Below are 25,988 nucleotides of genomic sequence, written 5' to 3'. Positions count from 1 at the left end.
GACCTTGGAATACTGTCAAGGACACTCTTTATGCTCAATGTCATTCTCTGTAGAGAGTTTCAAGAAGTCAAAAACTGATAAAGGGTTGAAATATTGAACTGTAGCTATGATGTAGCAAATCTTGGAGTAAGTTATATGCTCTGTATCCATATTGTGGTTGGTTTCATTGTGGAAGTTTGGGATGATTGTGAGTTAATAAGAGTTAAGTGTTGAATTTTGCTTTTACTGTTTTATGCTTAATAAGCATGTTACTGAGAGTGTTGGATGAAAATTTGAGTGAAGAAAGATTGCAGTATAAGAGAGAGAGAAAGAGTAATGTGGGTAGTATGATTTTAGTCATTTTTGATATTAGTGAGTTCGTGATTGACCTTTGGTCTTTTCTTTTTTGTTACAGAGAACATCTGACGACCTGATGTCACAGTCACCCATGGTAACCAATGGGACGAGCCCCCCTCACCTATCAGGCTCCGACAATGACGCAAAAAAGGTAAGCTGTCAAGTCCCCCTTACCTGTCAGGTAAAAAAGATACCCCCCCCCCATTATTAGGTTCCAACATTAACCCCTTTTTTTATAAGGCTCCAACAGTGATTGCAAAAACAAGCTCTGTATCACTGTATGGTTAGCCTGGTAGAATCTGCTGAATGAAAATCAGAAATCAGGATGGTATTATACATATACGTATATATTGTATGTGTTGGAGTAGGGAACTTGGTGTTCCATCTCATGTTGAACCAGTAGATATTCTGACGAGTGTGTTATTGGATACATGTATAGTATATATGTAGTTTTTCTTTGCTGATTGAGCTTAATATCATTGATTTCATCGTGGCATTGTATTAGCCAGCATTGATGAACAGAACAGCAGGCTACATGTGTATGATCTTCCTTTGAAAAGAGAATCAAACATTGACAATGTTGATTATTGACTTGCCATAAATGATATCACGTTTGCTGGGACCTAAATGATTTATTGGGGACTTCATTTGTGAATTGAGTGTCATATAGGAAGAAAAAAAAGATAAATGATTAAAATATTGATTGTGAAAGATGAGTGAAAAACAGCAGGCAGACGAAAAATCCATAGGCGATTCTGAAGGTGAGGGTTAGGCAGGCGAACAGAGTGACACCTGGAATTTCCTGCATTCCCCGGTCGTGGAGTGAAATATTTATATCAGATGTTAAAGCCAATCAATAGCTAGACAGGACTGAGATCAATACTGTCACAGTCTCGGTTTCTATGACACTGGGCTATCTCCCCCTGAGTCCCCAGTCCCGGTCATTGCCATGGTCACCAGACCTCGGGGGTCCCCCTAGACCAGTCTGACCGGGCCGTCCTTGTAATGTGCGTGTAATCCGCGTTGATCAACACACGATCATAATAACCCCTTCAGGCATTCGTATAAGAGCATTTAAAGGGAGTGAATTTAAATATTATTGCATTGTAAATGGCACATACACAAAGGGTGGAGGGTTTAGCGTAAATTTTAATTATAAAGTTAGCGGAGAGTCATGACGACTGGGATCACACTCGACAAGTGACCGAGCCAGTCATCCGAAAACTTAAAACCACTGCCAAAATATAATTGCTTTTTTTCTATCCATTTAAGACCTGTTTACTTTTCTTTACATTAATGCAGCTGATCCCACTAGCAGTTATTTATGAATGTCCTGGAATAACTTCCATAAGTGCTATGATGTACTCTTGTTCAATGACTGAACTCAGTTTTAAGGCAAAATAAAAACAGTTTAAGGCTGATTCAATACGTGAACAGACACAAAAGGAAAATTTGATTACATTTAAAATTTTAATTAAGGGTGGTTGTTTATTCTGAGAAAAGGGAAGGCATTAAAAGTAAAAGAGTGCCACGTAGATTGATATGGATTACTGAACATATTAATGGTTTGGATCAATTACTTCAAAAATGACATTCAATTTCTGTCCTTACTACTAGATGGGGGTAAACTCTGTTCTGACATGTATTTAACTGTTGCTTCTGATCACAGATACATAGTCCTATAATATCAGATTACTCTAATATCTGAAATTGCATATTTAATGTACCATACACACACTGAACTACACAGCATTCAGATGAGGCATTTAGAAATTCATTTGATATATTGGCAAAAACTGTTGATTTAATAATTGTAATGGTAATTCTTTATTTATGGTAACTTGATGACTGTGTGGCACTAGTCATCCTTAAGGCCCTCTACTACACATGATTCTGGACACGATTCTCGATCCATTGAGATAAATAAATGAAGTGTAATAGGAGAACATGATAATTTCAGTTCTTTATTCATCACACAAAGGCACATGAAAACAAAAAGGGGCTGAAGCTATTCTATTTATAAAAACAGGCTATTCTAGTCATATAATCATGGTTTTTTTGTCTTGTATAGGTAAAATGTATGCTGGTAGATATGGTATTTTCTCATGTTGTCCTAGAATTGGTTCATATGATATGCCAAAACAGAATATACTTATATCTAATCAGTGAAAAGCTGGCCAACAGTGAATGTATGGCTAGTGAATGATTCTTCTCACTTCTTACTTTAAAGGGGAAAAACTACCTGTAAATCTCTGTGATGTTTTAAAAATCTATTGTATAGTTGTACATGTATAAGCACATGCTTTTAGTATTGACCTTCAGTAGTAAATACTTGTCAATATTTTAACAGGTAAAACTGGAACAGAATTCGGCCAATGGTCCGTCCCGAGTCGTCCACATTCGGAGTTTACCTCCGGACTGTACAGAGGCTGACGTCGTCCAGCTGGGAATGCCGTACGGAAAAATGTCCAACGTCTTACTGCTCAAACAGAAAAATCAGGTACGATATAAAAATGTCCAATGTCCTACTGCTCAAACAGAAAAACCAGGTACGATATAAAAATGTCCAACGTCTTACTGCTCAAACAGAAAAACCAGGTACGATATAAAAATGTCCAATGTCCTACTGCTCAAACAGAAAAATCAGGTAAGTTCTACAGAAATTTAGTAAGACCTGTAATTAAATTACGACATTTAAAATAAGCATCTCGTTCTTAATAAAGCAGGTTTATTTGTGGTCATTAAATACTTAAACATTAGAAATGTAACACTGTTAGTGTAAGATAACTGCAGGTGTATTTTAATAGCGTACATTGTACATACAGTATTGTAGTTTAATCAAGAATTTCTGTAAATTAAAGATCTGCGTGTAATTTTGTTTGTTACTAGTATCAAATGCTTGCTCTCTGAAATGTGATTTAGTTCTTAAACTATATAGTTAGGCCTCTGTAATGGTTGTGCTGTTGGGTACGCCCCTTTTACCACTTTATGTTTGTTTTTCAGGCTTTCCTGGAGTTTTTAGACGAGCAGGCTGCCGTGACAATGGTCAGCTTTCATCAACAGAACCCTGCTCAGATCCGAATGAAACCTGTCTATGTGCAATTCTCTAATCATAAGGAGCTCAAAACAGATCAAGCTCATTCATTTCAAGTGTGTACACTCTTCTTTTATGTTGATTTTGAGTTTGTTCAAACTTTCCTTAAAGCTCTAAAATTTTACCCTTAAACAAAACCTTAGATATGGAAAGCCAATCTTTAGGCTTTTATAATAATCAAACTGTAAAAAAGTGACCAAGTTGACATTTGATCTTTATTTTTACAAGTGTTATATTGATTTTTAGCTCACCTCAACGAAGTTGGGGGAGCTTATGTAATACCCTCGGCGTCGGCGTCGGTGTCGGCGTATAAAAATGTCGGCGTCCCGGGTTAAGGTTAAGTTTTTTGGAGCAGTTTTCTTTTTAAGTACTTCTATGTCCTATATTGATTAGACATGCATGGAAGATGGTTCTAGTGTGTTTCATTGTACCAGTCAAAGTTTCAGATGCTGCAATTTTAGCAAAGAAATGACCAGGTTAATGTTTTTGGAGCAGGTTAACATTTTTGGTGCAGTTTTTGGTGTAGGTTTCATTTCCAAGTAACTATAAGCCCTATGTTAACCAAACTTGCATGGATGATACATCTAAGGATGCATACTACCGGGCTTGCTTCGGATGCTGAATCTGACCTACTTTTTCCGGTTGAGTGAACAGGTTAAAGTTTTTTGGTGTAGGTTTCATTTCCAAGTATCTGTAAGTCCTATGTTGACCAAACTTGCATGGATGATACATCTAAGGATGGATACAACCAGGCTTGCTTCGGATGCTGAATCTGACCTACATTTTCCGTTTGAGTGAACAGGTTAAAGTTTTTGGTGCAGGTTTCATTTCTAAGTATCTGTAAGTCCTATGTTGACCAAACTTGCATGGATGATACATCTAAGGATGGATACTACCAGGCTTGCTTCGGATGCTGAATCTGACCTACTTTTTACGGTTGAGTGAACAGGTTATAGTTTTTGGTGCAGGTTTCATTTCCAAGTAACTATGAGTTCTTTAATGACCAATCTTCCATGGATGATACATCTAAGGATGGATACTGCCGGGCTTGCTTCGGATGCTGAATCTGACCTACATTTTCCAGTTGAGTGAACAAGTAAAAGTTTTTGGTGCAGGTTTCATTTCCAAGTAACTATGAGTTCTTTAATGACCAATCTTGCATGGATGATACATCTTAGGATGCATACTACCAGGCTTGCTTCGGATGCTGAATCTGACCTACATTTTGTGGATGAGTGAAAATGTTAGTTTTTGATGTATGTTTCATTTCCAATTAACTATGAGCCTTATAATGTGCAAACTTGCATGGACGATACATCTTAGGATGCACACTAATGGACTTGCTTCGGATGCTGAATTCGACATATATATTTTTCAGATAAGGCCAGCATTTTTTTATTTTTAGGTTTACAAACCCGCCGCTCAAGTTTTTGAATTTTCAGAAAAAAAATAAAATTGAGAAAAACAGAATTTTTTCTTTCCGATGTCAAATTTGAGTCGGGATCGAAATTTCAAATTTACGAACTCGTACTTCCGGTCTTAAATGCATGATGGCGGGTAATGAAGGTAGATTTGTAAAGTCCATAGCAGCACTAAAACTTGGTTTAATGTAAATATTTATCGATAGGAGTGGCATTCAAAACGTTTCACCAGTTTAGAAAACAAATACAATGCTGACGACTTTGTTGCACGATGACATTTTGGTGAGTTAATTTATTAATTATGTATCCATATTCAGAAGTATCTGTCATCTGTCTCTAATTTATTTTCCTCCCACAGATTGAAAACTGCCCATGGTATCTATTGTCAGAAACATTGTTTAGGTCTCTGTTACAGCTTACAGTCTTGTATCATTCTTCAGAAAAGGGTCGCTTATGCATCAGATGTAATGACTAAAACTATGGGAGAAGTTAAGCCCATTTGAGGAAGAAATAAACAATAGCCTAAAGAAATAAAATATTTCAACTATTTTAAAAAATAAAGAAGTATATACACATATATTCAGGCATGTAGTGTCATTTGTGTTTAATAGCCAGAAAAATTATTTTACACTTGATTGAAAAAAAAAAAAATTCTATCCTACTCCCCAATACTCCCTGTATGTTTTATGAAAGGAGTTATTACTTTAGGTCTAAAGTATATTTTAGAAAAATTTCAACACATTAACCTAACACTTATTAAAAACAAAAATGAAGATATATTATGAAAGAGTTTTAAAAAATGATTTTTTTAAAAATCTGTATTTTGTCCAACATCACAAGATTTATATCACTGGTCCCAACTGGTAGATGATGAAATAAACAATTAAAGGTTTTATTTTCCCCTTTGTAACCCTTATGTGTCCAGTGGCAAGGAGCCTGTTAGGAGAGCATTAAAAAAGAAGCAAAAATTAATGTAGACAAGAGGCCCAAGGGCCACATCGCTCACCTGAGCACATCTACTAGGAAAAAGCACATATCAGATCAAAACTGAAAGTTTACTGGGGGGGGGGGGGGGGGGGCTTGAATTTTAACCCTCCTGGGTGTCATGATTTGAACAATGTACAATCTACACTACCTGAGGATGATTCCATATAAATAGAAAAATATCACTAATCATGGCTTTGAAGTACTTGAAAAGAAGATTTTGAAAGGTTTCCCTATATATCCTTATGTACAACTTTGGTCAGCCATTTTGGGCCCAAAACTAGCCCCAGAGGTCATGATTTGAACAAGCTTGAATCTTCACTAACTGAGGATGATTCCACATAAGTTTCGTCTTTCCTGGCCCAAAGGTTCTTGAGAAAAAGATTTTTAAAAAATTTTTTCTATACATTCCTATGTAAAACTTTGGTCAGCCATTTTGGCCCCACCCTAGCCCCAGGGGTCATGATTTGAACAAACTTGAATCTACACTACCTGAGGATAATTTCATTGAACAAGCTTGAATCTTCACTAACTGAGGATGATTCCACATAAGTTTCGTCTTTCCTGGCCCAAAGGTTCTTGAGAAGAAGATTTTTAAAAAATTTTTTCTATACATTCCTATGTAAAACTTTGGTCAGCCATTTTGGCCCCACCCTAGCCCCAGGGGTCATGATTTGAACAAACTTGAATCTACACTACCTGAGGATAATTTCATTTATTTTCATATTTCCTTTCTCAATGATTCTTAAGAAGAAGATTTTTAAAAGATTTTTCTTATATATTCCTATGTAAAACTTTGGTTGGCCATTTTGGCCCCACCCTAGCCCCGGGGGTCATGATTTGACCAAACTTGAATCTACACTACCTGAGGATGATTCCACATGAGTTTCATTTTTCCAATTCGAGTGGTTCTTGAGGAGAAGATTTTTAAAAGATTTTTCCTATATATTCCTATGTAAAACTTTGGTCGGCCATTTTGGCCCCACCCTAGCCCCAGGGGTCATGATTTGAACAAACTTGAATCTACACTACCTGAGGATGATTCTTCATGAGTTTCATTTTTCCTGGCCCAGTGGTTCTTAAGAAGAAGATTTTTAAAGAATTTTCCTATATATTCCTATGTAAAACTTTGGTCGACCATTTTGGCCCCACCCTAGCCCCGGGGGTCATGATTTGAACAAACTTGAATCTACACTACCTGAGGATGATTCCACATGAGTTTCATCTTTCCTGGCCCAGTGGTTCTTGAGAAGAAGATTTTTTTAAAATGCTATTAATTTTTCACTAATTCATAATTATCTCCCCTTGGAAGAGGGCGTGGCCCTTCATTTGAACAATCTTGAATCCCCTTCACCCTGGGATACTTTGTGCCAAGTTTGGTTGAAATTGGCCCTGTGGTTCTTGAGAAGAAGATGAAAATGTGAAAAGTTTACGACAACGACAACAACGCCAACGACAACGACAGACGACGGACAAATTTTGATCAGAAAAGCTCACTTGAGCCTTCGGCTCAGGTGAGCTAAAAAGTCGATAATGTATCCAAAAAATAATTTTATTTTTATTTTTATTTCCTCCTCCTACGGGACTTTTTCCTTCTGATGTTCGTAAACCTAAAAATTAAAAAATGCTGGCCTAATAGACCAGGTTAAAGTTATGGTTGCAGGTCTATTACCAAAAAACTTTAAGGCTTTTATAACATTGTATAAACCAAACTTGCACAAATGTTGCATCAAGAGATGAAAACTCAAATTTGCTTTAGATGTTGAATTACATTTTCATGAAGAAGAACTACTTTAAATTTTTTATGTTGGTCTACTTCAAAGTATCAGATCAAAATTGCTAAGATATTTTCATTTTTGGAATGTACATTTTTTGTTGGTTAATTGTGTGACTTTGCCTTATTTAAAGACAACATTCGTTGAGGTGAGCTCTGTAATCTCTGATTACCTATGTTTCATCTGTGGGAAAACATATCAAGGAATTGGACCCCATTTTATTTGTGTTACAGCTATTGAACATCATCTGTTACAGCCACTGTAATTTACTGTTATCTGTTACAGAATGCGACAGCCCAGGCAGCTCTCCAGGCGGCGTCCGCGGTGATGGGGGGCCCAGCAGAGGAGGGACAGAAACGCACTACGCTCAGAATCATTGTAGAACACCTTGTTTACCCGGTGGGGATAGAGGTTTTATACCAGGTTAGTGTCTAAACTTAGCCAACAGGCAAGGGAGGGGGGGGGATAGAAGTTTTATACCAGGTCACCGGTAGGGATAGAGGTCTTATACCAGGTCAGTGTCAAACATCTACCCACAGGCAGGGGAGGGGGGATAGAGGGGAGGGGAGGGGTGGGGATAGAGGTTTTATACCAGGTCAGTGTCAAACATCCACCCACAGGGGGAGGGGTGGGGATAGAGGTTTTATACCAGGTCAGCGTCAAACATCCACCCACAGGGGGAGGGGTGGAGATAGAGGTTTTATACATGTCTGTGTTAAAACATCCACCCACAGGCTAGGGAAGGGCAGAGATAGAGGTTCTATAAATGTCCCTTTCAAAAAGTCTAACCATAGGGAGGCAAGGGGTTTTCCACATCCTAATTTTATCTACAAATCTAACCCAATACAATTTTTTTCTAAGCTTTTTCCTTACAATTTTTGTTTATCTTTTTTGGCAGATCTTCTCAAAGTTTGGCAAGGTTTTAAAGATGATCATTTTCACCAAAAACAGTAAGTAACAGGAGACAAATCTTTAAAAATATTGATATGAATTTCAATCAGAGGTACATATGATGCATTAATTGATTATTCTGTGTGACAGATTCATTCCAAGCACTGATTCAGATGTCAGATCCTGTGGCAGCAAACGCAGCAAAACTGGTAAGTCACGCAGCCTGAATTACAACCAGATGTCATGTCTGTTTGATACTCTGAAGGTCATCTGAAGGTCATTATGATGCTTTGTTTTCTCAGTCTCTGGACGGACAGAACATTTACAATGGCTGCTGTACTTTACGGATTGACTACTCCAAACTTAACAATCTCAACGTCAAATACAACAATGACAAAAGTCGAGACTTCACGAATCCGAACCTTCCGAGTGGGGACCCAGGGTTAGATCAGGCCATGCCGTTCGGAGGTAAGTCAGTCCCCGTATCTATAAAGTTCCCCTGTGTTTAGTATAACTCTGTACACATTGTATAGAATCTTGACCTGTTCAGTGTTTGACCCCTAGATGTCAAGGTCACTTCTTCCAAGGAGAAGAGTAAGTAGATTGTTGATCTCTGGATCCACTAGTTGCCAGTTTGTTGTTTACTTTAAGTCATGTTAAATATCAGTTAGATATTTTCTTTATGTATTTTGCCTTGACACCAGTTTATTCATTTATACAAAGTTTATATTGTACATATTCAGAATCTTTTGCAATTAACACTGAAGTTGGAGCTTATCAGTTTGTGAATTCATTATACTAATTATTATGAACATTGTATACTGGTCTAACATTTAATTTTTGTGCATATTTTCACATTCTTTTAAATGACAATAAAAAGATTGATTTTGTAAATAAAGACAATATTATATAAATTGTGAACTGAGAATGTGATAAGATGCTGCTATATTGTGCAGTGATGTTAAATAATCAGGTTCTCTGTGAAGGTCACCATGAGGTGAAGGTCACGGAGGGCCTGGAGAAGTAATCTATTTATATCATTGTATCTGTAGTTCACTACCCGTTCCCCCCTCACACCCATGGCTAGAAAACACCATCACAACAAAACACCCTCACACTGAAAAAAGTGTCCAGACTCTATAAATAGTCATAAACAAAGCATATTAAAAGAAATCCCATCATTTTGAGATTTTTTTTAGAAAAAAGAGATTATAATTTTATTTTAAAAAATTCTGAAAGCATCATGTCCTTTTGTAATATTTCATTAAACACGGCACACTTGTTTGAATTCAACACATCACTTGTTTTTTTGGCACTTTATTTATTTACATTAAAGAATTGGAAATGTAGGATATAGTGCAGTCTTTACACTGATTTTTTGGAATTTGATTTTGCCCTTGTGATTACGGACCCCCGCCCGTTGTAGACAGATCACCATTTTGTCTGTGTAGTTAGGTATCATGTCAGCTTTGGTGAATCGCTTTATGCTTTGTCTGTAGCCAGTTATAATGTAGTAATAATGGCATGTGTTTGGAAGGTTCAGGAAGCCTGGTGACGTCGGTGGTTCCGGGGATGGGAGCGGCCCCACTAACGGCGTACGGCGCCACCGCCAATATGGTGGGCGGGACACCTGTATATGGTACTAGTCACTTATCACTAACTTTTATCCTCCATCTGTTTACCTCCTGTTACCCTACTGTCACGCTGCGCTTAAACACTGTTAGCTGTCTAACCAACATCTAATAAACAGACAGACGGACAGTTACAGCTGACTAGCCAACATCTAACAGACAGAGAGACTGACATTTACACTTTTAGCTGTCTAACCAACATTTAACAGACAGACAGACATTGACACTGTTGACATTTAACCAAAAGACAGAGGAACATTTCCACTGTCAGCTGTCTAACCAATACCTTACAGATGGACAAACAGACATGTCAACTGTCTAATCAACATTTAACAGACAGACAGACATTTACAATGTCAGTTGTCTCATCAGTTAAACAATTGTAGACTTCTACACTGTCTTATCATTAGTTAGACCAACAGATAGACAAACAGACAAACCTACAAGACTTTGCTCTTCACAACCTGGTGACTACAAGACTTTCTGATATTTGACTAAAATAAACAAGCAGATTGTTAAGTTTTGTTTGTGTTACTAACTTATCAAGGACGAAAACAAAATCTCAGGGAAGTGAGTTGTCGTTTGAGCAATCAGATAAGAACTAAAGAAGTTCTGCTGTTCTACACTGATGACCAGTAAAAATTGAGAAAAAATGTTCTGATTGATGAGAAATCTTTATGCTAAAAAGGAAATAGACATTTAGGGACCGGTGTGACAGTGTCCTGGAAATTGAAACTAGACCTGGTGCAGTAAACGAACTGTAGACCTAATATGTGATTGACCAGAGAAACTGACTGAAGCTGCATGTTTTCTGTGTGTATGTAACAGCACTCCAGCACTTAAACTTCCCTGTCAATCAGTCTGGTATTGGGGGTTTTGATTGGTCAATTGACGTAAAGTGGGTGGAGACTGAGTAATGATTGACAGGGAGGAGACGTGTGTCTCTGCTTGGCATGAGAATTTTCTGTCCTCCTGACTTTCTGCTCTGACTTTCTTTTTCTTTCCTCTTTTAGCAAGTAACTTCAACAGAGAAAATTCAGGTGAGTAGCTCCTCTTCTTCAAAGGTCGTGACCCCTGGAATGCTTGAAGGTCATGACTTCTAGATGTGAAAGGTCAGCTGCCATTTTAACAATATGCCTAAACTGTGTTTGTGAATGGTATAGGGAAATGAGTAACTTTGTAAGATATAAGATTTTTGTTTTGAATTGACAACACTGGCTAGTTCATTTATGAATGTCTTCCCTGTGAATTTTATATTTGTATGCATAATCAGTGTATCATATATCATGTTTTAGCTTAAAGATATGTATGCTTTCAGAGTATGCTAGAATAAATACTATAATTTAAATGAGAAAGCCATGTTGTTTACCCTGATAGGAAAACATAAGGAATATTTACTACCAAAAAAGAAAGAAAATAATGCATGGCCATTACAGGAATTCTTTTTATAATTTACTCATTAGATGAAAAACTAAATGATAGAATTCAGCTTTTAGGTTTAAAAAAGGATTAATGTTATAAGTAACTACCGGTATTTTATTTTATGATGCATAAGTTGTCTTCATTTTGAGGAGTAATGGAGAGAAAATCTACGGCTAATTTATAGGACTTTGTGTTTGTGATGGTTGCTGAGTACTTTGTCTGATGCTTGTTTTGTTTCACTAATCTTTTCTATTCAACAATATTTCCTTCTAATCTAAGTTTTTATTTTAATTAAATCAAAATTCATAAGCCTAATTAAGTTAATGTATTTGATTCAGTTGCATGTCATTGAGTGATTATCGAAGGCTTATTATCCCTAATCTTTGCTAGCTACTGTTGACAGACAATTTTCCTTTACAGCTCAAGTACCCCAGATGTCTAACTACGGTGTGCCGAGTGCTATGGGCGCCGCGCGGTTGATGACCTTGAATGCTGCGGCAGCAGGAAATGCGGTGCTACTAGTCTCCAATCTGGATGAACAGGTCAGTGGTCAAACTGTGGCTAGGACGCGCAGCTGACCAGCTAACACTACAGCTCCCAGTGGCTAACCAATGGCAGTAAGGGTCGGAATGATTCGACCTAGTAAAGTCGACTGCCACATGGTTAGCTACTGCTGACTTATCCTGGGGGTGGTCACCAGTTAATGGACCACCAGCCAGCCAGGGTCTGTGTAATTAGCTGGTTAACTGCTTTAGTTGTCTACTCTAGTTTTTTTTGTAAAGAACTCTGCTAATCATCTATGAGATCCTGCCAAATTTTCTAGTCTGGCGCTAATTGCCTCCCTTGGATTGGTGTATGATTATGGTTACGATGCATTGAGCGTGTTCTGCTCAGTAATATGCTTAACTATCCCACAAAAAGATTTTGAAGCAATTCTACATCACTTGGAAGTGTTGATTAAATGCATTACAACAAAAGAACCCAAAAAAGAGATGAAAGTTTGATTTGATTAAGTGATGAGTTTGATTGTGATGTCTATGCCCCCCGTCCCCGAGCTTCGTAATCACCAGTGCTTACCTTCATGTGAGGCATGCTTATTTGGCTCTACAGTCGCTTTCACCATTCTAAGCTATTCAGTCATTATAATCTTTTATTATTTTTTTTCTGCTATCTTGGTAGACTTGAGTTTAGATTTTATTCAGATCAGTGTATATATTCTTTATTCACTTTTTTACAGAATATTACCTCTTGCTTACCACAGCTGAACAAAAATCTAACCATTTTTCAGACATTCACAATTCAAGGGGTAAACTTATACTAGGTTTAGACTTATAATAGGGGTAGACTTATATTATAAGAAATTCATTAAAATTAGAAAACATAACAGAAGGGAGGAAACTTTTTTAATTTCAACTTTAAACAGATATTGATAGCATCAGAATAAATCACCTGAATATCAGAAAAAAATTAATGTGAATTATTTTGCTTTGAGGGGACTTTAAAAAATAGCATTAACAACAAAGCAAACCAAAACAAAATTAAAAATAAAAAGCAGAACATCAGACTAAAAAAAGGAGATAGGGCTGGGGGAAGATTAAGTACTGTAAGACGACTGAATAGCTTATACTTAGGAATTAATAGCATGAATTAAATGGGCATGTTTATTATATATAGACTAATGTAGCACACAGCTATAGAGGCTAGGAATTAATCACAAACACTAAATTATTGATGTCTTTTTTTTATTCCCATACTCTGCTGGTGTACTACACGTGGACTTTTTCTCCTCGGATTCTTGGTTTCGCTCTGCTAACTTCCTGTTTCTAGAAGGTTACGCCCGACGCTCTCTTTACCCTTTTTGGTACGTTTGTATTTTAAAGCACTTCTGTTTTATTTAGTCTGTTTCTGTGTATCGTAGTATTACCTGTATATAGATGGAAATTTTATCAGAAGCACGAGATTGATATTTTGCTGTAAAACAACTTTTATTCGCGACGACTTTATTTCGCGATTAACCAGAGGGTAAACTAGTTCGCGACGATTAATTTTCGCGATCAAGCCTTTTTGGATCAATTGTTTGTAGGCACCGAGACCTTAAGAATCGGTTCGAAGCGAGAAATATTCGCGATGACGAGGCTGTCGCGAAATTCGCGAGAATTTCTCGCACGCGAATAAAAGTTGGTTTACCTCTGCCGTTGACGTCTTGTATACTTTGTATAGGGGTGTATGGTGATGTGCACAGAGTAAAAATTCTGTTCAACAAGAAAGACAACGCCTTGGTGCAAATGGCTGAACCCCATCAGGCACAGCTAGGTAGGTACCAAATAACAGAGGATACCGTGTAATAGGGTATAATGTTACGGATGCTTCTGAATTTCCTGAAGTAAATCACTGCATTCTGTTCATAGATTTCGCTTCTATAAGTATTTAAATTTTTTCCTTGTTTTTTAACTGGTCTAATTTATTACTTATCTCTGAAACAAATTGGTTTAAAAGTTTCCTATGACCTAGCATGTTAACATTTCAGCTTTAAATCTTGTTCCTTCTCAAAATAACTAATATAAACACAAATAGAAGGACATATTTTACAATTAATAAGAAATCTAAACACGATTTTGATGGAATAATTGATTATTGAGAAGTATGTAAATACTGTTGCTCAAATTAGATGATTCAGACATTTCCTGTATTACCAAACATCGTCCAGTTATGAGGATTTCTTGACTATTTCAGCGATTGCTCACTTAGATAAGGTGAAGGTTTGGGGTAAGAGTATTCGTGTGACGCAGTCCAAACACACACTGGTTCAGATGCCTAAGGAGGGACAACCAGTAAGTTTCCAGATCAACACTGTAAACTAATCCTCAATTATTTAGGTTCCTAGATCATCACAGGGCTTTAAATCAAATTTCTATCAATTGATTTAAGTTTCCAGATCAGAATATCACTGTAAATTAATTCCCCCTCATTCCATAACATGTAGATCTCATTGGAATGTTTAGGAGACATTTTCTTCAGAAGATTGTCAGTCCCAATTTTTTTCTTTCCTTCAAAATGTAGAAAATAAATTAACTTGTTCAGAGTGACAAACTTATACTTTTTTCTGTTATTTGTGTCACACACATGGAAATTTGGTTTACATGGCTTTAAAACAGCAGATAAAAGTCAACTGCTGTATTTTAACACTAATTTTGAAATAATAGTTACATTTGATCTTAGCCCTCAAAATCTGTTCCTATCTAACTATCTCTTATATAATGCACAGGATGCAGGTCTAACAAAGGACTTCACCAATTCACCTCTCCATCGCTTTAAGCGACCGGGATCCAAAAACTGTCAGAACATCTTCCCTCCTTCAGCAGTGCTGCATTTATCCAACATTCCGTAAGTAACCAATCAATACATTTCTTAATGTGTCCTATCACTGCATTATCCAGCATATGTGAAAGTATCAACAAAGTTTGCTGTATTTTTATCATATATTTGTTTGTTTATCCATAACCTTAGTTTAAAGTTTTGACAAAAATGATTATTCTGTAAAGATGTTATAATTTGCAATATCAGCAATATGAATTTTGCTACATGAAGTGACCTTTATGTTGATTGGTTGATATTCTCATATCATAATTTGATTGGTTATTATCAGACCTTGATTTTGATTGGTTGTTATTTTTAGACCCAACATAGAGGAAGATTTCATCACAGATGCCTTCTCACAGCACGGCCAAGTCAAGGCATTTAAATTTTTCCCGTGAGTATTGCTAAGGCCATATAAAACTGAAATCTTGGTTCTCAGGCCCGCGCGCATCCATTTTGAGGTAGCCGCATTGCCGATTTTATTGTATTTTTGATAAAATAAAAAGTTGGTATCGCGGAGACCAATCCGGGGAAAAAAATTCCGACCTCATTTGTTTCGTAGTTTAGTATTCAAATATCACTTCCGGTAGCCATTTACAATGAGATTTTGGCTACTTCGTTTGAAAATACATTCGAGGACATTAGATTACCTATGATGTTTACACGCTGTTAAGCAATGGATAAAGCAGAAATTTTGACCAGAAATGGAAAGTATATCTGTGATTAAAAAAAATTATCTTTATGTTAAAGAAAAATCGGAAATTAAAATTAAAAAAAATACCTCCCTCATCTACTTTATTGCCAATAAAATGAAAAATAAAATGCCGCCCTCCCGCATTTGTTTTGGAGAAAATTGGCCTGAAAACCAGGGAATTAAATTTAGATAGCCTAAGATTTTTCAAAAATTTGCATGTGTACAAATGTATAATTTTAATCAAATTTGAAGGCTTAATTTAATAGTAACTGTTCACAATGGAAGACAAGGATAAAGTGATTTTAGTTTTACATTTTAATGTTGACTTAAGTATTGCATGTTATGTATGGTGATTTAGTGCAATATTAATACATACTGTATTTTGTGTAACTTTTTAGGAAAGACAGAAAAATGGCACTGATCCAGATGGCCTCAGTTGATGAAGCCATCACAGCCCTCATAGTGAGTATCATCTCTATATAATGAAAACAATATAAACAATGTACTGAAAGATATTTAGTAGCTTGTCTCCAGACTAAACATACAAACAGACATTTACTATGTTCGTTTCTGTTGAACTTCCTCCAAAACAAGCTATGTCTATTTGAAAATGTAGCACTTAGGAACCAAAATAAACAATACGAAAAAAAATTTTGACAATGGATTAATGCTGTTATGATATGTCATAATCTACATGTTTATAAATTATGACTATTTTTTTTTTCAGGCTATGCACAACTACCCCCTGAGTGACACGAACCACCTTCGAGTCTCATTTTCCAAGTCCACCATTTAGTTTGTGAAGAGTGCAGCAATTCATGACATTATTAAACATTGTTAAGAATGGCCTCCCCTTATAGGGGGCTCTGGTGGTATATGTGAAGTGCCTTTAAGTGGTAATGGCATTGGAGTTTTTACAGATGCCATGTTGAATGTGCAATGATCTCACATTTACCATATTCGTCCAGTGTGGTATAAGGTGGTCACTGGGACTGGGGATCAGTCTAACTGACCATTCTGTATACCACACTGGACCCCCAGGGGTCGAATTTTGTTCAGTTTCAATTTTTAATAGTTGATTTATTTTTTATTGTTGAAATTGTTGGTCAACTGTTTGATATGTTTATGACCAGGCACTTCAGTATTTTTCAATGTCCCACACAAGAAATCCATTTATATATATATGAAAGCCTGGTCTTCATTGGTGCTGATTTCAGCATTCATATCAACTCTATCATCAGCTTTAACCTACCAAAGGACAGACTGATGTGTCCAAACATTCAGGGGAACCGAATCATTCAATTTACTGTCAGTTACCATAGCAATACAACATGGCGGGGGGTAAACTGCTGTCACTGACACAAACAGGATCTGAGGGATATATGGGAACAAAGTCATTTTTTTGTACTATGTTGATGTTTTGTAGCTTTTTTATCAAGAAGGAGATGTTTTTATTTATTTTACTGCTGGTTTCTGATTTTTTTGAGAGCCACAGTTCCGAGATGTTACAGATCAACTGTTAAGATATTACGACATTTTTGTAATAAAACGAATCAAAATTAGCCTGTGTTGTCATTGCAGCTAGAATCCTTCTCTGATTTTCTCTGTCTGTTTTTGTTTTCTTTGTCATCACCATAGTACTTTGTATATTTGTGCATTAAACTTGACACTTAATCTTCCATTCTGTCTTTTTCTCTTCTGTTCCTATGTGCACTGCTCTCCAACTGACCTCTGACCTTTGTCTTTGACCTTTATCTCGTCAGTCTTGACCTCTGACATCTTCTCTTGTACTTGGTATAATTAATTTAAATATATGAAGGTGAAAATGAATCATAGATTGATGATGCCCCATCCTGTGTCATGAAGTTACTGTATGTGTACATAATTTGGCGTATACAAAGTTTAGCACAATCAATGGATATAGTTGGCTGCTCTATATTCTATTTATAAATGAATTCTTAGCAGTATTTATGAATTAGCGCATCCTCGTCTGCACCAAAGCCGCTAAAATATGAAGCCAGCTATTTTAAGTACAAATACAGTATATAAAAAGAACAAGGTTTTGTTCTAGATAGTGATATAAAAATTGAATAATGAGGATTTAAAAGTATGTGTTCAAATTTTAATATCTATTTAATGTTTGTTACTGGCCTTTTTTTATACCATATTCCATAGTGCTTGAAAGTTTTTCCAAACCCTAGAAATTCTTTAGAAGAAAAAATATAGACTAGGATCATGAAATTGATAGGTTGCCTTGTGGACAGAAAGTAAATAAAGTCAGATAAAAACAGAATTTAAGAAAGTAGGTACTTATGATTGGTCATCTTCTAAATTACATTACAAAAACATAATTACTAATTGTACTCAAAGGCCTTTAGATATAGATCAGGGCCCTGTTTTACAAAGGAACTTGAGACCAAAGTATGTTTGCGAATAATTATTCTGAAATTCATTATTATAAATTATTTAAAAATCTTATAAGTCTTTAGTGAGCATTTTATAAATAATAAATATCAATAAGGTGTAAGAAGTAAGAGGCAAGAAACGATTTAGTTTTGGTCTTAGTCCTTTTGTAAAACGGGTCCCAGTTCTTCCAACAACCTGTTTGAATCCTAATGGGAACTGATTGTTCTCTTTTATTACAGCACCCCTGTTTCAATATTCCTATATGCAGAATGTTCTCGAGAACCTCTGCATGAAAGAAGAAAACACTCGCTGTGGCCATCAACTCGACATACAGTTGATAACGAAATAGGACACACTATAAAGCAAAGCATACAGACAATCCACTACATTGGCAGACATACAGAGAACTCAGAAATACAGTTATTGATGAAATTCGAAAATCCCGTGAAAAATATAACAAGAAAATATCCTCAATGATTGATAAATCAATCCCCCCTGGAAAATGGTGGAGAATTGTCAAGTCAATATCAAAACTAAATAAAAATTATGAACCAATACCACCACTTAAATCGAAAGGTAAACTTATCTTCCATCCAGTTGAGAAGGCTACAGTCCTTAATAAATATTTTGCACAAGTTTCATCTATTACAGATGAACCAGACATTCCCCTTCATGGTCCTGGTCCACCATTACAAAATACAGACACTTTATCTGAAATATTTATCACTGAAAATGAAGTTTACGATCAATTATGTATCATTGACAGCAGTAAACCACCTGGTCCTGATGGTATTTCCCCAAGAATTTTGAAAGAAATAGCTAGCACAATTAAAACCCCTCTAACAAAACTCTTTAATAGATCACTAATTGAAAAAAAGTTGCCAGATATTTGGAAACTATCATAGATTACACCCGTTTTTAAAAAAATGGTAGTGCTCAAGAAGTATCAAATTATAGACCAATATCCCTAACAAGTGTCTCATGTAAAATAATGGAAAAAATTTTGTTTAAACAATTGCATAATTTTATGAAAGATAATAATGTAATTTACAAATATCAGGGTTTCAACCTGGAGACTCAACTGTGAACCAACTAGTAGAAATATACAACACTATAATTTCAAGTCTTGACAAAGGAAAAGATGTCAGATTTATTTTTTTTGATATCTCAAAAGCATTTGATAAAGTTTGGTATAAAGGTCTCTTATCTAAACTAAAAAATTATGGTATTAATGGCAACATATTAGGCTGGCTTGAGAATTATTTGTGTGATAGACAACAAAAAGTTGTAATTGATGGCTTTTCATCAAACCATGAGACAGTAAACGCTGGTGTTCCCCACAGGGTTCTGTTTATATATACCTTTTCTCTTTCTCCTATACCTGATTTCAGCATTCATATCAACTCTATCATCAGCTTTAACCTACCAAAGGACATATTTGTGATGATTTAGCAAACAATATACGTCTTTTTGCTGATGACACCTCTTTATATGCTATTGTAGAAAAAGAAGCCACAAATGTAGCACAGTCGCTTACTAGTGATCTAGATCTAATTGATAAATGGTAAAAAAAAATGGCTTGTTGATTTTAATCCAAACAAAACTATAAAATATAAAATATTCGCCTATTACATTTGGTCACAGGGCTCCCACTGGACCGAAAATATTTTTTCGCGACAAAAAAAGACATACTTACATCTGATTTCTCGACAATGCAATGCACTTCATGTTATTCATTTTTTAAAATTATGTTTATCACAGACATTGTTTTAAAATTGTAATGTTTAAAGCTTATGGTAGTATCCATTTAAAAAAAGAAAAAAAACTAATGTTAGAATTTTTTTTTGCCTTGAAAGGGGGGGGGCTACAGACCTAGTAAAAATATATGACATTTTTTTTTTAAATGGACATTTTCATCATTTCATTAATTAAGAAAAATAAGAAAAGCAATGAAAATTAGGTTTAAAAGTTGACTTTATTTTAATAACTTGGTAAACAGGGTTTAATATGCACGCTCATGTAATTATAAATAATTCCCTGTAATTTACTAAGATAATTCTGTTTCCAAACCAATTTCTTTTTCACTCTTTGTCAGTTTATGGTATAATGTACACATTTTTCAATAGGTAAAATTTGAAGCCATTCTTTACAATTTTCGTCATGTTTCCCTACTTTCAGTTTAAAAAACGATCTACATAGATCCAGATTTTGTTGATAAAAATCTTTTATTTACTAACTTCATGTCCTAATAAAACTTTATCCCCTTTTGTTTAATCCAAATTATATTATTTCAAGCAATTTTGTAACCCTTTATTGCTCCAGGCTAGTTACCTAGTCAGCTGTGTTCGTTCAAGTGAGACGTGATTTCCTACATGTAGGGGTTTCAGTTTTCACACCTCTGCTGCATTAAATAAACAAAGGGACTTATCTGTATACATTGAATAAACAAAGGTACTAACCAGGACTACACAAATTTTGTACGTGATACATCTAAAAAATATTTTCGCCACTTATGAATTTCTTTTCGCCACTTTTGGAAAAAATTCGCAATTGGCGACAATGGCGAATCACAGCTCGAGCCCTGGGTCATCATGGCCCATCCATTATTCAAAATGCATCTCATACCCACCTCGGATTACATTTTCAAAGTGATGCTACCTGGACATCGCATATACAATTAATTCATGAAAAAGCTACAAAACGACTAAATATCCTCAGAATGCTTAAGGATAAATAACACAAACAAACTTTTTTTGGAAATCAGCAATATTTCTCATAGATTTACATTTCAATTGGTAACCATGGTAACCTGAATAATGTTTAACAAGTATAGTTGGAAAATTTTAAAAGATTTTGTCATAAGGTTAAAAAATTGTGCAAAATTTTGTATAGAATTATATAGGAAGCAAAACAAAGTCTCATATCTAAGTACGAAGGAAATCCTACGATTTCTTTATATTTCAGGGATTTGTTATTTAGGTCATTTTAAATCAGAATCAATAAAAAAATATATATCAATCCATGCATCGAATTTTTGTTTGTGTTAAGTACCCTTAAGTATAAGGTGAAAAGGAAAATACTTATTAAGATATATTTTGCATTTATTAGACCTGTTTTAGAATATTCTGATGTTGTTTGGGACAATTGTTCTGAAAAAGATGCAAAACTTTTAGAAGATATCCAAGTTGAAGCAGGTAGAATCATTACTTGCTTAAGATCAAATTCCTCTAGATCAAAATTGTATGATGAATTAGGGTGGGATCTTTTACAAACTAGGAGGAATATTCATAAATTGCTACTATTATATAAAATCATAAATGGCTATTCACCTAAATATTTAAAGGACTTGATTGAACCTTTTCGTCCTACAAACCACCCCTATAATCTTAGAAATAATGATGCAGAATTCAAAATTCCTTCTATTAGAACTACATCATATATGGAAAGTTTCTTCCCATCAACTATTAAACTATGGAATGACTTGCCTGATTATATCAGAAATGCTCCTGGAATATCTTCATTTAAAGGTCTTTTAAATTCTTATTTTTGTAAAAAAAAAAAAGGTAAAGAAATTTATCATTTTGGAATAAGAAAGTACAATATAATACATTGTCAATTGCGAAATAATGCAAGTAATTTAAAGGCAGACTTATATAACCAATTTTTATCAGAAACACCAATGTGTGAATACTGTATTGACTCTGTTGAAGATGCTCATCATTATTTTTTTGCTTGTCCAAAATATAACTCTCCAAGAAATGTACTTTTCCAAACAATTCAAAATATTATTGATTGTGATCAAACTCATGAACTTGATTTACTTTTGTATGGTAGTCCCAATCATGGACTAGGTATTAATACTCAAATATTTGAAGCAGTACATGCTTTCATCGCAGCAACCAAACGTTTTATTTGAAACTGTCATGTATGTTACTTATGCCAACGCTTTCTAACCGGTACATGTATTTCATTGTAATTTTTTTTTCTTTTTTTTCTCTCTTTCTACATTTTTTTTCTTTTGTTTTTTTTTTGTTACTATGTTTGTCTATTTATTTTCATATCTATATATATTGTGTGTTCATTTTGACCTTGTAGGGAAAGGGCTAAAATAGGCTTTGCCTGCTGCCCAATCCCATTCACTTATGTGAATAAAATTTTGTATAAATAAAAAAACTCGACATACAGATATATCAAAGATATCATTAACAATAGTGTCGTGTTCATATGTCAACTCAGCATATATCCCAAATATTCCCAATGAATTCAAAATGAAAGACACACTGAGACTACCACGTCTGTTTTATATTTGGATGTTATACTAGTATAGAGATAAGGGCCAAAACTAAACTGTATGACAAAATATTTAAATTTCCAAAGTCTTAGTCCGAGAATAAAATTACAAATAGTAAAAATACTTTATTTTTACATTAATTTACTGATTCATCGATAGGCGGTAGTCTAAAGAAATTCACGTGCTGGGCGAGACAAATAGAGAGAAGCGGGGCTTGTGGCACATGAATTTGCGGATTCAAGAGCATGTAACTATAAGGGGTAACTCGGATTTTTTGGTTTCATGAAGATGGTCAATCGCTTGGCATACGTGATAATTTTCGGCGATTATGCAAATTATCACACAAGCCACTCAATTGATCACATCTTGAAACCAAAAAATTAAAAAAATTAGTTATTCCGTAACAAAATGGCCAGATTTTCCATCGTCAACTTTCCTTAATTAAATAGTAATGGTGTTCCATTATTTACTTGTATAGGGTATTAATGTTTCTAATCTATCCGATACTGAAAAGCCCGTTATTTATTTATTTATACACTGACTTATGCACTGAATTGACGACGAATCTTTACGTTATTTCCCGATCATGGCAAGGAGCAGACGGTGGGTGTGATGCTCGGCAGGGGATGCTCACTCTTTCATGGCACCTGATCCCACCTCTGATGTTTTGAAGGTCTGTGTTTGCTCTGCTCCTATTTTGTATTGTTTTATGGATTTTCTTTCATCTTGAATACTGTTCGTTATCTCCATTTGTTTCATTGGATATCGTCTCCTTTCCTCCCAAGGATATGGAGATAACGAACAGTTTTCAATATCGAAGTCTATAAAACAATACAAAATAGGAGCAGAGCAAACACGGACCTCTGAAACATAACATCAGTGGTGGGATCAGGTGCCATGGAGGAGTGAGCATCCCACTGCCGACTGGTCATACCCGCCGTGTGCTCCTTGTCCTGATCGGGAAATAACGGAAAAATCCGTCGTCAATTCAGTGTCAATAATGGACTAACAATTATTATGAAAAACGTCAGTCTGCATTTCACTCAATGATAAATTGTGTTTGCTGGCAAGGTCATTGTTTCGATCATAGAACTTACGAAATGATTACTTTATACGAGACTGCTGATATTCTTGTTTCATCAAGTTAATTGTCAATAATTGACCTCGTTTTAGAAATTGTTCATACGTAGAGCATGCTCTTGCGTATCGAATCAACTGAGATATATACACTCCGTATGCAGGCAATGAAGGTATATTGCTGCATAAGTAAGATAAGTTGACGATAGAAAAGTTAAAGTCATCACGTTTATCATATAGTTTGGTTGTTAGATTACCATTAACGTCTGTTTCAAGTAAAAAAAATATCCAAGTATGAAGCAGTTGTGTCAGATCTGTGGTATCTTTTATCTCAAGCTCACCAGGATATATTGTATCGACGTAGGAATGGAAAAGACCATTGTTATTTGACAATACATCGTCGATACATCTAAATGTCTAGTTGAAGGCCACAGTAAGTGTTTTCTTCTTTTCACGCATAAGATTTTGCACAAATTCTGCTTCACATGAATACAAAGATAGGTCTGTTTATAATGGAGCGCAATTGGACCCCCATAGAAATTCCAATAGATTGGAATAAACTGAATAAAGTGAAAAGCCAATAAACTAAGTACATAGTTATAATGAGGAAGAGTGTCTCTTCCCAAAAATCTATGTCCCAAAGGTCAGGGGTCTGGTGATAGGACGGGTCCTTCCGTCCGTCTATTACAGTTTGGGGTGCCCATCTCTTATCCGCAACTCCTGTCATACTACTGAATGAAATTTGATGAAACTTTCCTTTTTGATGCGACATATATTTTGGTTTTCCCATAGAAAAACATGGACACTGCCATTATATTCATTTTTTTTCTTATTTTTATTTTAGAGTTACTTCCTTTTGCCCGTTCGAGTTGATTACACGTATGAACGAAACATGTATTTTGCCATTCTAATCATGGGAGGCAGCGGTGAGCTCAGTGCTCACAATACCTCTATAGTCAATTTACAAGATCTATCCATATATTGGTTGATTCATATAAATGTTCTTTCCGATTATTCTTTCTTTGATGCACTTAAAGAGTTCATCGGTTTTTGAGAAAATATCTCTGTTTTGGTTGATTAACGTAAAGACCCTCAGTTTTATAGTTGATTCAGGAAGATTCAATTAATTGTTGATGGATTCACATCAAGTTCCATTTGTTTATAAATATTTTTTTAAATGCGTCTATTTTTGGTCGATTCAGATAGGATGTTTCTTTTCGTTTATATGCTACTAAGGGACCTGATAAGTATATACCGCGTATTCCAAAAACCCGTTTCTTCAATATCTGAAGGTTATCATTTAGTTCTCAACAAGCGCAACCTTTTAGTTTGTAAAATGTAAGGGATTGTGAAAACGTAATGTTTGATAAACCATGGATATTTCTATCATCTAGCTTGCATCTAGAACGAATGGCGTCTTGAGCGTTCTTTGATGGACAGCAATGTCTTTCTATATTCTCTTGCTTGCCAGTCGGAAAGAGGCTCAGCCATTAATCGTCTTGTTCTCTCTAAGATAGACACACCAACATTGTCAATACGAGAACTGTATTCAGGAAATCTGATCTTAACCTGAATATTTACCCCACTGTCTAAAAGAATTCGAATAATTCTTAGTTTGTTCACATAATCCGCTGTCACTAGTTTACTCATCAACAGTTTGTCAAGAGGTACCATGTGTCTTTTAGAAGTAATAATTCGCATCCAGGAACTTTGCTCATGTTCATGTTTTATATTATTTTTTTTCATTTCAATAAACTTGAAAATACGCCATGGCAAAACCAAGCATTTATCATTCTTATGAATTTGGTCATCTTTGGAAAAATTATTTCTTTTTAAGCATCTATTTTCCCTGATGAGTTCAAATAATTGCTTGTTTGTTGCAAGTCTGCAGTATTTATGTCCTTTCCTGATAATTGTTGTTAGTAAGTCGAATTGTTTTGTCCAAATCGCCAGTAATGCCGCGGAGACCCCATCACAGTCCTCCAAAAATATATCCGCCCCAGCTTTATACAGCAGAGAGGCAATATCAGAATGCCCAATGTAGATAGCCATATAGATGGGTGATCTACTGAAAGAATCACATATGTTGCAGTCAACACCGCCTCGTAGAAGAGTTTCAACGACCGGTTCTTGAGACTCTCGTATTGCATTCATCAGAGGTGAACCGTATCTTCCATCTGATACGTCTATTTCAGCACCTGCCTCGATCAGCAATCTTGCAACTTTTTTATGGCCATACCAACATGCCACTGTCAGTGGTGTGCAGAGCCGAGAAGTACCACGTACATATCCTATGAGTTGTGGCGTTTGATTTATACAGTTTCGGGGAACAAATTGAAGTATGTACTTCACTGTTTCGACACAACCTCCAGAAGACCCAAGCACTAAAAACCAGAGAGGACCCACCGCTACTTCCGATGTTCGCCGGCCATTAGGACCCAATGATATCTCAGAGTGAAATTTCCCAGGAGAGACTGATTGCATTCTGAATTAAAAAGATCACTAATGGATCCCTCCTCCCGAGCAACTCTTTCTCTTAAATACCGCAAGATTCGAAAATGACCAAAGTACACTACCCAATTTATTACTCTTATATTGTACTTCATATG

The 25,988-nt window shown here is 35.5% G+C and overlaps 1 protein-coding gene across 6 annotated transcripts in view; it reads left to right on the top strand.

Annotated features, from left to right (window-relative positions):
* LOC134279596 (polypyrimidine tract-binding protein 1-like) overlaps nucleotides 1–17,167 on the top strand; it is a 31,736-nt gene extending 14,569 nt beyond the window's left edge. For 3 of the 6 annotated variants that reach the window (XM_062762009.1, XM_062762010.1, XM_062762006.1), the window contains 17 exons: nucleotides 395–487; nucleotides 2,687–2,836; nucleotides 3,340–3,486; nucleotides 7,896–8,021; nucleotides 8,113–8,124; nucleotides 8,509–8,560; nucleotides 8,652–8,710; nucleotides 8,804–8,969; nucleotides 10,039–10,140; nucleotides 11,975–12,096; nucleotides 13,382–13,415; nucleotides 13,775–13,867; nucleotides 14,288–14,385; nucleotides 14,820–14,938; nucleotides 15,231–15,305; nucleotides 16,004–16,067; nucleotides 16,333–17,167. In XM_062762009.1, coding sequence (XP_062617993.1) covers nucleotides 395–487; nucleotides 2,687–2,836; nucleotides 3,340–3,486; nucleotides 7,896–8,021; nucleotides 8,113–8,124; nucleotides 8,509–8,560; nucleotides 8,652–8,710; nucleotides 8,804–8,969; nucleotides 10,039–10,140; nucleotides 11,975–12,096; nucleotides 13,382–13,415; nucleotides 13,775–13,867; nucleotides 14,288–14,385; nucleotides 14,820–14,938; nucleotides 15,231–15,305; nucleotides 16,004–16,067; nucleotides 16,333–16,401 — 1,581 coding nt within the window. In that variant the 3' untranslated portion in view covers nucleotides 16,402–17,167. Of the gene's footprint in view, nucleotides 1–394; nucleotides 488–2,686; nucleotides 2,837–2,895; nucleotides 2,935–3,339; nucleotides 3,487–7,895; nucleotides 8,022–8,112; nucleotides 8,125–8,508; nucleotides 8,561–8,651; nucleotides 8,711–8,803; nucleotides 8,970–10,038; nucleotides 10,141–11,145; nucleotides 11,173–11,974; nucleotides 12,097–13,381; nucleotides 13,416–13,774; nucleotides 13,868–14,287; nucleotides 14,386–14,819; nucleotides 14,939–15,230; nucleotides 15,306–16,003; nucleotides 16,068–16,332 lie in introns of those variants that run through there. The other 3 variants (XM_062762007.1, XM_062762008.1, XM_062762011.1) reach the window with 3 other exon arrangements.
* The last annotated feature ends 8,821 nt before the right edge of the window (nucleotides 17,168–25,988 follow it).

Source organism: Saccostrea cucullata, unplaced genomic scaffold, assembly GCF_032062105.1.
Source record: "Saccostrea cucullata isolate Sc308-1 unplaced genomic scaffold, CSIRO_AGI_Scuc_v1 ctg353, whole genome shotgun sequence".
Classification (NCBI taxonomy): domain Eukaryota; kingdom Metazoa; phylum Mollusca; class Bivalvia; order Ostreida; family Ostreidae; genus Saccostrea; species Saccostrea cuccullata.
This window is presented reverse-complemented; position numbering and strand designations above follow the sequence as displayed.